Below are 12,207 nucleotides of genomic sequence, written 5' to 3'. Positions count from 1 at the left end.
AAAGGCAGGGGCACCCCCTAGAGACACAAGTTGATCCACGTGATCATATTCTTAGCCGTGTGCGGTGCCCCCTTCCACCATAGTCCTCGATAATATTGTAGCTGTGCTTAGGCGAAGCCCTGCGACAGTAGTACATCAAGATCGTCACCACGCCGTCGTGCTGACGGAACTCTTCCCCGACACTTTGCTGGATCGGAGTCCGGGGATTGTCATCGAGCTGAACGTGTGCTAGAACTCAGAGGTGCCGTAGTTTCGGTGCTTGATCGGTCGGGCCGTGAAGACGTACGACTACATCAACCAAGTTAACGCTTCCGTTGTCGATCTACAAGGGTACGTAGATCACACTCTCCCCTCTCGTTGCTATGCATCACCATGATCTTGCGTGTGCATAGGAAATTTTTTGAAATTACTACGTTCCCCAACACTAGAAATAGTTCCCATTCAAGGCTACCGATTTGTGCTAGTAGTTGTGTGTCATGTATCTCTTCTTGATCGTAAGAACTGCCACCATGATTAAGATCTTTTGCATTGATGATTAGTTGAATTTTATGATGTACCTCGTGTGATGAGTACCTTTATGGATCAAATCTTGTTCATGTGATATTCTTGAACTTAAGAAGTTAATGAGAACCCAAATCTCCAAGAGTAACAAGTGTTGGTGAAGAACGAGTTGGGGAATCACGAGCGGGTCTTGTGGAAGTGTATATCGAGTGAACTTTTTCCGGACCCCAAAGAATCAAAGTGTTTGGGTGGAGGGATAGGAAGTAATCGATCTTTTATGATTTGGGAACAGTAGAGCAAGCTCAAGTCAAATGTTGGAGTTAAGAGGTTGGTAGAACGAGGGCCAAATTGACCGTTCTTCTAGAGGGGAACTTGGGTGCCCAGGTTATGTGCCCTGGTGTCTAGGATCTTTAAAGCGCCATCACACAAGAGGCTTTGAGTGCCCAGAGTAGGGACTTTGGGTGCCATTGGTATCTAGTAGGATAAAACCCACTCTAGGGACCCATGGGTTCATGGCCCTCGAGAGCCGGTCTATCCAGAGAACCATTCTCTTGTGATCTGGGGACTCCGGCTACCCAGAAGTCAGTGAGTCTAGAGACCCAGGGTCTCCAGAAACCCTTTCACCATTCCGAGGAGCAGGTCCCTGTACCCGAGGGACCCGGGGTATCAACAATTGCCAGCTATGGGCTATGGTTTTACTCTACTCCCTCTGGTCCTTTTTAGTCTGCATATAATTTTTGTCATGGATTATATAAGAATGTTCGTTAAATAATTTTAAAAAAATTAGTGAGTATAAACATTTCTATACATGAGTTAATTATTAATAACGCATGAATATTTGAATCTAACTTTTATTATTATGACTAACATTTAGAGAAGTTTTACATTTCTTTAGGAAAGAAAAAACATGTGCTAAATGGGCCACTGGTTGCAGTCCATCTAAGCAACACAGGTCTTTTTATTTACAATTCATTTGTGAGAGGGGGCAAAGTTTGTATAGAAATGTTGTTCGTGTACTAGTCAATGCAGCTTGTCTTGGAGCTGCAGGTCGCAGGTTCGACACCGTCATGTAAAGTTTTTATTTTTTTTATTTTCCTTACACACACACACACACACACACATAAATTCAAGTGGTAAAGTTTTGTCGCTACAAGTGGACGCCATGCCACGTCACACAAATACGATGCCATGTCAACACACTATACAGCTACTCCCTCCGTTCCAAAATGACTTGATACATCCATATCTAGACAAATCTAAGACAAGAATTTTAGGACGGAGGGAGTACATAATAGATTAACACCGTATTTGCAGGCACGTGCCAAGTTTTAGGACTAATTCGGCGTATTTTTCAAGTTCAGGCACTAAATTGAACATCCATGGCAAGTTCAGACACCACCAATGCAATTACCTCTTTTTTTAGAAAGTTCAAAATTTCCCAAATGTTCATGAACTATTAAAAAAAGTTCATGATTTTAGATTTTTTTTGTGAATTTCAAAAGAAGTTCTTTCAACTTGAAAAATGTTCTCAGATTTGAGCAAGTGTTTCCGAATTTAAGAAAATGTTCACGAGTTTGATTTTTTTCTTGGAATTCAATTTTTTAAGATTTCATAAAATGTGCACAAATTCAAAATATAGACGAATTAAAATAAGGAAAAGCAAAAACACAGTCTAAGGAAGGTTCTAGAACCTTGCTAAGGCCTTTTCCAATGCATGAGTGCTTGGAAGAGGTGCTAAGTGTGTGCTTAGTATTTTGTTGCTAAGCTCCCTTCGTTTAATTAGGTGTAGATTTAGAATTGAGTTCCTACCTAGGTACATGTGATTAGCACCGTTTCTTTCTAAGGTCACCATATTACTCTCTCTCTCTCTCTAATGAACATGCCACATCAGATGTTTTGCCCAGTTGCAGCCTTAACACCCTTACAAGGTGAAGCATTGGGAGGGGCCTAAGACCAATGGGAAAAAGACAGACTCTATAGGATTTGTTCATGGATCACCATAGGAGCCCCCAAGTTCACGTGCGAATCAGACCAGCCACATTGCACAATCAATCCGCTCCCTGTCATGTGGGGCCATGAACGTGGAAAGTACCTCAATGCATCATGATGCTCCATTTATTGGGAGTTTAAAATATTTAGAGACTAGACAATGAAATCAAACACAAGACGCCATTGTCTAAAATTAAAAGCTTCGATGTGATACCTACAAATTCTCAAGCTCATGTCATGCGTAATCAGGAGACTAAACCTAAGTAACAATGTTTGTCAAGCTTGCATATGAATTTGTGTACAAATAGGATGTAGAAAAGGGGTATGCATTTTTATATGCTTCTAAAAGTAGTAAAAGAACTGAAACATGCAATATATTATAATTCTATAATGTGATAGCAGCGAGAACATTTTCTATGGATAGAATCTGTAAACCTAGGAATCCATTTCCAAAATCTTCCTTTTGCTGGGTGACTTCTGTAAAGATTTGTAGACTTTTGTATTGATGCCATTTACTAAAAAATGAAACAAGGAGCTTCCTCGTTGATTTTATTAAGAAATTGATGGTTTTCTTATAAAACTCAAATCCAAACATAAAAACAACATTGCATGCAACAAGGAAGCTTAAAACGGTGAAACTTCATCCAAGCATCACTCCTACTCACAGTTTTAAATAGGCCATGTAGCATTTGGAAGAGCATCACGCCAAGCCATTTAATGCCACTTAGCGCACTAACACTTCTACCGCTATTTGCCATAGCCAACTATTTAAAACTTTGCTCCTACTTAACAACTACAACAGAGTTAGAAAAGCCTCTGAATCACATCACCCTTACATTAAGAAGAAGTTTGAAGACCAAATTAGGCAACATGCCTCATCAACAAGTGGTCCTGCATCTGTGATGGATTCCAACCATGGCTCCTTACATAGTCGTCTTGCACCACGTTGTTGATCAGGGTCACCTACTCAATTCTTCCTTTCTCTTGGCTTTTGGTATATTGTTTTTAGAGGTTGCCCTCCGCGTAGCAAGTGCAATCATGTCACCATCTTTCTGACCTTCCTTTGTATCTTCTAGCAGTTACAACATTGGACCCATTAGTTGCTCCAGCTTTCCCCAGCCCATGCCTTCTCTATCTTGGTATTAAAAGATTCTTGTGACTCCATCTCATATTCCCCTTCCTCCTAATAGAAATGCAACCTTTTCCGACTGTCAGAATCAAACACCTGATCTAGTTCATCACTTTTTTACCACCTTCTCCAATGACATTCTCTTTGAAACATACATCTTCTCCCCCAGTTTACTTCTCCAAAAAAATCCTTATCTTCACCGCCAAGATCTTATGAGCTCTGATATTGATTTACTTGTGAGAGGGAGGAGAATTTAGCAGTATTGAGCATGACTGTGTCAAAATTTGGCATTATAACTGCCCCTTGCTCAAATAAGACCACGACATGGACATCATTTCACTTGTTTTCATCCATGAACTCAGCTTCATCTCCAGCCTTATGCTTTTTCTGCATCTAGACAGGAGTTCCTCTTACCATTCTGACCCTCGTCATGCACCAATTGCCAAATTCAACAACAAGCTCAATCTGGTAATACATATCACACATGCATAAAACTGATATAAGGCTTCACATAATATTCCAAAGTCAAAGCAAACATTTTTCATATCATGAAGAATTTGCATGTCTACACTATCTTTTTTCGAAAAGAAGGATTACGCCCGACCTCTGCATCGAGCGATGCACACAACCATTTTTATTGCATTACTCAATAAGGTCTTACAAAATAAATACATAGATCAATCCAAAATCACCTCCCTCGCAAAATTGTCGCCCTACCTATAAGATTGATGATGTGCCCTGACCATGCGTCTGAAGGAAATATGCCCTAGAGGCAATAATAAAGTTGTTATTTTATATTTCCTTATTTATGATAAATGTTTATTATTCATGCTAGAATTGTATTAACCAGAAACTTGATACATGTGTGCATACATAGACAAAACACTGTGTCCCTAGTAAGCCTCTACTAGACTAGCTCGTTAATAAAAGATGGCTAAGTTTCCTAACCATAGACATGTGTTGTCATTTGATGAACGGGATCACATCATTAGAATAATGATGTGATGGACAAGACCCATCTGTTAGCTTAGCATATTGATCATTCAGTTTTATTGCTATTGTTTTCTTCATGTCAAATACATATTCCTTCGATTATGAGATTATGCAACTCCCGGATATCGGAGGAATACCTAGTGTGCTATCAAACGTCACAACGTAACTGGGTGATTATAAAGATGCTCTACAGGTATCTCCGAAGGTGTTTGTTGGGTTGGCATAGATCGAGATTAGGATTTGTCACTCCAAGTAGGTATCTCTGGGCCCTCTCAGTAATGCACATCATCAGAAGCCTTGCAAGCAAAGTAACTAATGAGTTAGTTACAGGATGATGTTTTACGGAACGAGTAAAGAGACTTGCTGGTAACGATATTGAACTAGGTATGTGGATACCGATGACCAAATCTCGGGGAAGTAACATACCGATGACAAAGGGAATAACGTATGTTGTCATTATGGTACGACCGATAAAGATCTTCGTAGAATATGTGATAACCAATATGAGCATCCAGGTTACGTTGTTGGTTGTTGATCGGAGAGGTGTCTCGGTCATATCTACATAGTTCTTGAACCCGTAGGGTCTGCACGCTTAACGTTCGATGACGATTTTGTATTATATGAGTTATGTGATTTGGTGACCGAATGTTGTTCGGAGTCCCGGGTGAGATCACGGACATGACGAGGTCTTGAAATGGTCGAGAAGTAAAGATTCATATATTGGACGATGATATTCGGACACCGGGAGTGTTTCGGGGGTACCGGATACATATCGGGTCACCGAAAGGAGTTCCGAGCATCCCCCGGCAACTACATGGGCCTAATGGGAGAAGAAGGGGACAGACCAGCCCCTAAGGGGCTGGTGCGCCCCATGTAGGCCGAAATAAGGGGGGAGGAAAGAAGGGAAGAGAGAAAGGAAGGGGAGCAATTCGGCCTTCCTCTTCCTTCTCTCCTCCCTCCTCCTTCCTTCCCCCTTCGTATGAATATGGAATGGGGAGGCCGAATTGGGAGGCGCCCAAGTAGGATTCCTTCTACTTGGGGCGCCCCCTTGGCTACCTCTCCTCTCCTCCAATCTATATATATATATGAGGAGGGCACCGTTAGAACACACAACAGCCAACAATGATTGTTAGCCGTGTGCGGCGCCCCCTTCACAGTTTATGTCTCCGGTCATATTTACGTAGTGCTTAGGCGAAGCCCTGCACGGATCACTTCACCATCACCGTCACCACGTCGTCATGCTAACAGAACCCTCCCTTGACACTTTGCTAGATCAAGAGTTCGAGGTACGTCATCGAGCTAAAGGTGTGCAGAACTCGGAGGTGCCGTACGTTCGGTGCTTGGTCGGTGGGAACGAGAAGAAGTTTGACTACATCAATCGCGTTGTCAAACGCTTTCATTTTCGGTCTACGAGGGACGTGGACACACTCTTCTCCTCTCGTTGCTATGCATCTCCTAGATAGATCTTGCGTGATTGTAGGAATTTTTTTGAAATTGCATGCTACGTTTCCCAACAGCGTCATGCACACCAAAAAATTCGATGGCCTCACCAAGCCACCCGGCAAAAATTCGATGGCCTCACCAAGCCACCCGCCAGCTAGCCGGGGCACCAATCGGTTTAGCAGACTCTCAATGTGCACCGCATGTGCATGTTGTAGAATCCGTCGCCACCTTCTTCCGCACTCTCATCTTTAGGATCAATCAATACACTGATCTTGCTAGAATCTTCTGCCGTTGACGCCATCACGATGCCAAAAAAAATTTGCCTTCTGCATGCGCCCATTGAACAGTATCCAACATTAAGACCCCGCTGCGCCTTACTGTCAAGACTCACCATCGTTAATATTGTAGATGGCACATCATTCCATCTTGATCATCGCACACGGAACATATGAAGATCTGCGCCCAACCACCAAGCCAAATATTTTTTCCTCCAGCCGATGTACCCCAAAAAGATACCCCATAGATCCCCAATAATAGATCCCACATGGGAATTGTCTCGTCTCCTTTAGCGCATCCTTCGCTTTCAGCCAGACTATAAACTTTTTTTCATTGGACACAACGTCAATCACAACTCTCTCCAATAATCTACCGATTATATTTGAAATGTATTAGATCCAATATTTTACATCTTATATTATGGGGATGGAGAAGAATGACATTTTGGCTCTCGACTTTCATGGAGACCAACTTTAAAAAAAATCAGGTTTAAGCTATTCTGAAAAAATTGTACAACTAAACAAGGATGTGAGGCGTGTGTGTAAAATTTTAGAATGAAATACGTTAAAACGCGACCTACACAAAATAGACAAATTACTGATATGTGGGATGAATAGTATTATATGTTGAAAAGGCTGAGATTTGTCTTTTTTGCGAAGCCCTCATTTCAGCGTATTTGTCCTGAAATTTACGCACTTGCACTCTGCCTTCATCTATCTCTGTATTTTTTTCAGAATTTTTTGAAATGTAAAAATATGAATTTTCATAAATTTTGAGTTTTGCATTTGAAGGCCTCCATGAGCTCGGCCTCCAAAAGCAATTTCCGGGACGGAGGGAGTAATTCTTTTTTATTTATGCTATTTTGCTTGATCATGCAGACGTGCAAAAACACCTTTCTACTCTAATTTATATATATGTATACAATATATCATAGCTATCTGCATCGGGATACATAACTTTCCTTCAAAAAGGAAACATGCTCATCTAAACCCCGGGGGCTTGAATATATGGGAATCGGACCTGTGAGACACTAGCACCAGCAGCAGAGCCACAAGGGCCGCGACGCCCCACGGCGACGTGCCGGAGCCGCCCTCGGGCTGGCCTCGCCATGCCGCCGGCACGGCAACCCTCCCCTCTCCGTCGAACAGCACGTGCTGCGCGAGCAAGCCCAGGGCGAGGAACCCCAGCACCATGAGCACCCAGAAGCCTGCCTGGGTGCGATGGCGCAGCTGCTCCTCGAACTCGTCCATCTGCCACGACAGGTAGAGGAAGAAGGTCACGATGCCGGTGACGGCGAGCACCGGCGCCGGCGGCAGACCGACGGCAAGCCAGCCCTGCTGATACTTGCCCCCCTCGTCCATCGGAGCTTAATTTGGGACGTGTGGTCTGGGATCCTCAGCTATGCGTGTGGTCATGTGTTTCGTATCTGCTGTGTGCCGGGCAGCGCCGTTATATGGAGAGGGCAGGCCGGAGAGACGTGGACGGCCAGTGCGCGCTTTGCTTTTGTGGCCATGGGGAGTGGAAAGCTGGTGGGTGCCTCTGGAAGAGAAAGGCGGCACCGCGTGTCTTCTCTGACGGGAGCTTTCGAGATGGCTACGAGTCAGTCGGCGGTCGGTCGCTGGCGCCTTTTCAGGATTCCCCAATCTTCTCCGGATGCTCTACTTTGAGGGAAAACCGTTCATTTCTTCGGTTGGAAACCTACCCGTGAAAGAGGAAGAAGGGATTTTTTTTAGCAAAAGAAAGAAAGGACAGAGAACCTGAAATATCGTGCCGACTTTTTTTTAAAGGAAATATCATGCCGACTAGGGCTGATCACGCTGGACTCGGCCGGGCAACACAAAAGGCCCAACCTGGAAACACTAAACCCAAGCCCAGCCCAGCCTCATGAAACATTAAAAAAATATTGAACTAATTTTTTTGCGAATATATTGAACTAATTATTTAAATGTTGAAATATATTAATATGCCTATTTTTGAATAAAAGGTTTGTGAACAGGCAAGCAAAATCACTAATTAAGAGTATCTCTAGCAGACCCTGTATAACGCGCGAAACTCATAATTCCGGCGAGTATACAGGCTCGACCCAATTTACTGGCCAGAACAGAGCCCGTATACTCGTCCGGCCCGTAATTTTTTTTACTGCTGCCCGCAAATCTTACCCTCAAAGCCGTATAACTACGGGTTTGCGGGACAGATACGGGTCGAAACCCTATTCCCCCGCCATCGCGTTTCCCCGCGATTCCTCACTCCCTCCGTCGCATTTCTCGCCGCCGGTGAGCCCAGTTCCGCCTCCAGCCGCCATGTGGGGCGGTATGTGGAGCTCCGGCTGCAGCTTCGGCGGGGGCGACGAACCCGAGCGCGAGCGGTGTGTCCGCGCGGACGGCGTGGGGAAGCGCACGGCCAGGAAGTGGACCAACCAAGGCCTCCAGCCGCCGGCAAGGCTCCTTCGTTGCGAGATGGAGGAGTACGACCGCCAACACGGGAGGACGCCCTCCTCGGCCGCGGGCTCTTCCTTTGCCGCGGGCACTTCCTCTTCCGCGTGGCTCACCTCCGGCGCGGCGCTTCTTCCCGTGAAGAGGGAGCCGGAGGAGGGCGAGCTCATCGCCGTCAAGCGGGGGGCGGAGGAGATCCCGCGCCGAGGCGTCATCGGTCCCAAAGATTACGCCAGCGGCGATGTCGAGGCGGTCACGGCCGTGATTGCCGCATGGAGCTTGCAAGAAGAGGAGGAGGAGTGCCACCGCCATGATGAGGAGATCGAAGAGCTCGTTTTCAAGCAGGCAGTCGCGGCCAACCTCACCGCGAAGGACAAGGACGATGAGTGGCGGCGCGTCCGCGAGGAGCAGAAGAATATGTACATTGACCTCGTCAGCTCCGACGAGGAGGACCGGCCAACGACTGAGCTCCTCCGCTGCGTCGGCCTCGCCACCGCGAGCTCTTCCATTTTGGTAGCCGCCGCGAGCCCGGACCCCCCCCTCTAGTAGTAGAATGTAGTATATATGTAGTATGTATGATCTATGTAGTATGTTGTGATGAACTATGAATGATCGGTGTGGTTGCAATTTCTCCCACGAAAGTTTTTTTAAAATTATACAGTTTCATATTTGAGAAAAAGGATTTTCCCCCGCTTTATATTATAAAGCAACGAGCCAAGCATCCAACACAATAGTAGAAAGTACAATCAAGTCATAAAGTCACGCTGGGGGCACAGCAGGACAAGCCCCAAACGAAGCTAAAAAAAGCTAATCCGACTCGGGAGGTGGTGGCGGTGGTGGAGAAAAAGCCGACGCGAGGAACGAAGACCCGCAATGATGTTGTCGATGACGTCTCGGTCGCGCTGCTTGCTAAGCGGTCTTCAGAGCTGTAAGAAGCCACACCTTTTATAAATTGCATCAGTCACACGGCATGGAATCACGCGTTCGATGACTAGTTTATTGCGGGCACACCAGAGGGTCCATGCCAAGGTACCCAAAGCCACCCAAGTGGGGACGACTATGGCCGGGGAGCCTAAGGACCTCCCCAAACAAGTCCGGGAGGTTGTCGTGGCACCAATTTCCACCAACCACCTCCCGGAAGCAGCTCCATAGGAACTGCACCGCTGGGCACCGGAAGAAGATGTGGTTGCAGTCTTCCGGTATCATACAAATGGGGCAGAGGCCGTCGCCAGGGCCATTACGTTTTCGGACCTCTATGCCCGAAGGGAGTCGGCCTCGGACCCGTTGCCAGAGAAATATGTGGATTTTCAAGGGGAGTTTGATCTCCCTAAGCACCTATAGTTCCACCGGGCCAGGAGTGGGGACAATCGCCTAGTATAGGGACCTAGTCGAGAATCTGCTGCTTGGCTCGAGATGCCAGGACAGCGAATCGGGCTCAAGGGAGGGGGAGTGGAGGGCAATACACTCAAGTAATTTGTCCCATTGTTCGCATGATTTCATATACGGAGTCTATTCTGCAGCACATGATTTGGCCCCGCAAAACAGATCTTTCTCGAACTGTAAATGCATTATGCGGGTCGGCATTATACGGGGTCTACTAGAGATACTCTAAGAAGCACTCTTTGCAACAGTCACTCCCACCTTTCAGATTGCAACAAGTGGCGCACAAGTCGCAACTTGGGAGTTTTCCCTTTTTTCGTCGATCCCTTTATTTAAAAAAATTATCTCTTAAACCGGGGGTCCAAATTTGAACCGATTTCACCCTTGGTTTCCTCACGCCGAGATCTTCAAAAGTAGATTCCATGTTGATAGGTTTTGACGAACATTTTTCATGAAAAAACTGGACGAAAAAACCACACCAGAAGCATTTTTTCTTTTCGAAAGCTGTTTCTGAGAGGCACACTCGCTGAAGCAAATCGGTGTCTCTCGCGAAAGTAAAATTGCATCTTTTGCGAAAGAAAAAAAACACTTTTCTTTTTTGAGAGTCACGGTCGTGCCTCTCGTGGAAGGAAAAGAAAATGAAAACGCATTTTTTTTATGTTTCTGAGAGGCACCCATACCTCTCGCGGAAGTAAAACCGTGCCTCTCCGAAAGGAAAAAACTTATTTTTTTTCGTCTCTCAGAGGCATCGTCGTGCCTCTCGCGGAAGAAAAAAGACATAATTTTTCCGTTTTCGAGAGGTGCAACCCTACCTCTCGTGGAAGTAAATCCATGCCTCACGAAAAAGCAAAAAAAAGCATATTTTTTAAAAAAATTTGTTCAAAAGTTAAGAAAGACCGATGAAAAACCAAAAAAATATTTAAAAAGCCGGAAAACACGTGCAAAACAATAACAAAACAAAATTCAAAGGAAGCACTAAAAGTGCGGGACTTAGCGCGCTCTCAGCCCGCCCCAAATAACCCTTGGGAAGGCTTCCGAAGAAGTACGAAATCACTAATTAAGGAGTACTCGTTGTAAAGAACACTCCATTTTCCCAGGTCGCGACAAGTGGCGCACATGCAGCGCGCCACTTGTCGCAACCTGGGAGTTTTCCCTTTTTCGTAGATCCATTTATTCAAAACATTTTATCTCTTAAACCGTGCGTCCAAATCTTGAACCGTTTCCACCATTGGATTCCTCGCGTCGAGATCTTCAAAACTAGATCCCATGTTGATAGATTTTGACGAACTTTTTTTACGAAAAAACCGGACGAAAAAACCGAAGCGGGAGCACGGTTTTTTCCCTTTCCGAAAAAGGCACGCCCGTGCCTCTCGCAAAATCACAACCGTGCCTCTCGTTGAAGCAAAACCGTGACTCTCGTGGAAGGAAAAAAAACAGAAAATACGTTTTTTTCGTTTCCGAGAGGCACGGCCGTGACTCTCACGAAAGCACAACCATGCCTCTCGTGAAAGAAAAAAACAGAAAACACGTATTTTTCCCTTTCCGTGAGGCACGGCCGTGACTTTCACATGAGCACAACCGTGCCTCTCGCGGAAGCAAAACCGTGACTCTCACAAAAGAAAAAAAACATTAAAACGTGTTTTGTTTTTCCCTTTCCGAGAGGCACGGCTGTGACTCTGGCGAAAGCACAACCATGCCTCTCGTGGAAGCAAAACCGTGACTCGCGAAAGAAAAAAACAAAAAACGCGTTTTTTTTCGTTTCCGAAGGCACGGCCGTGACTCTCGCTAAAGCATAACCGTGCCTCTCGCGGAAGAAAAACCGTGACTTTCGCAAAAGGAAAAAAACGCGTTTTTTCGCGCAAAAAGAAAAAAAATTGAATTTTTTTTTATCAAAAAGCTAAGAAAGACTGGGGGAAAACCAAAACATAAAAAAAACCAAAAAAACCGTTTAAAAGGCCGAAAATGCGTAGAAAAAAAAGAAAAAAAATCCGAAAAAAACGCGACACGTAGCGAATGACTGAGAGTGCGCCAAGTGGCGCTGATCATTGCGAGGCTCCCGAAGGA

The 12,207-nt window shown here is 45.2% G+C and overlaps 1 protein-coding gene across 1 annotated transcript; it reads right to left on the bottom strand.

The window, feature by feature from the left end:
- Window positions 1-7,162: 7,162 nt before the first annotated feature.
- On the bottom strand, window positions 7,163-7,841 carry LOC119267420. The gene has a single exon (XM_037548807.1). It carries the CDS (start codon window positions 7,690-7,692, stop codon window positions 7,312-7,314), a length of 381 nt encoding a protein of 126 aa, XP_037404704.1. The 5' UTR covers window positions 7,693-7,841; the 3' UTR covers window positions 7,163-7,311.
- Between the last annotated feature and the right edge of the window lie 4,366 nt (window positions 7,842-12,207).

The sequence above is a fragment of the Triticum dicoccoides genome, chromosome 3A (genome assembly GCF_002162155.2).
Source record: "Triticum dicoccoides isolate Atlit2015 ecotype Zavitan chromosome 3A, WEW_v2.0, whole genome shotgun sequence".
In the NCBI taxonomy this organism is placed as follows: Eukaryota; Viridiplantae; Streptophyta; class Magnoliopsida; order Poales; family Poaceae; genus Triticum; species Triticum dicoccoides.
This window is presented reverse-complemented; position numbering and strand designations above follow the sequence as displayed.

Excerpts from the sequence above, each read along its gene's own strand:
- LOC119267420 (XM_037548807.1), bottom strand. The coding sequence starts at position 7,692 with ATGGACGAGGGGGGCAAGTATCAGCAGGGCTGGCTTGCCGTCGGTCTG.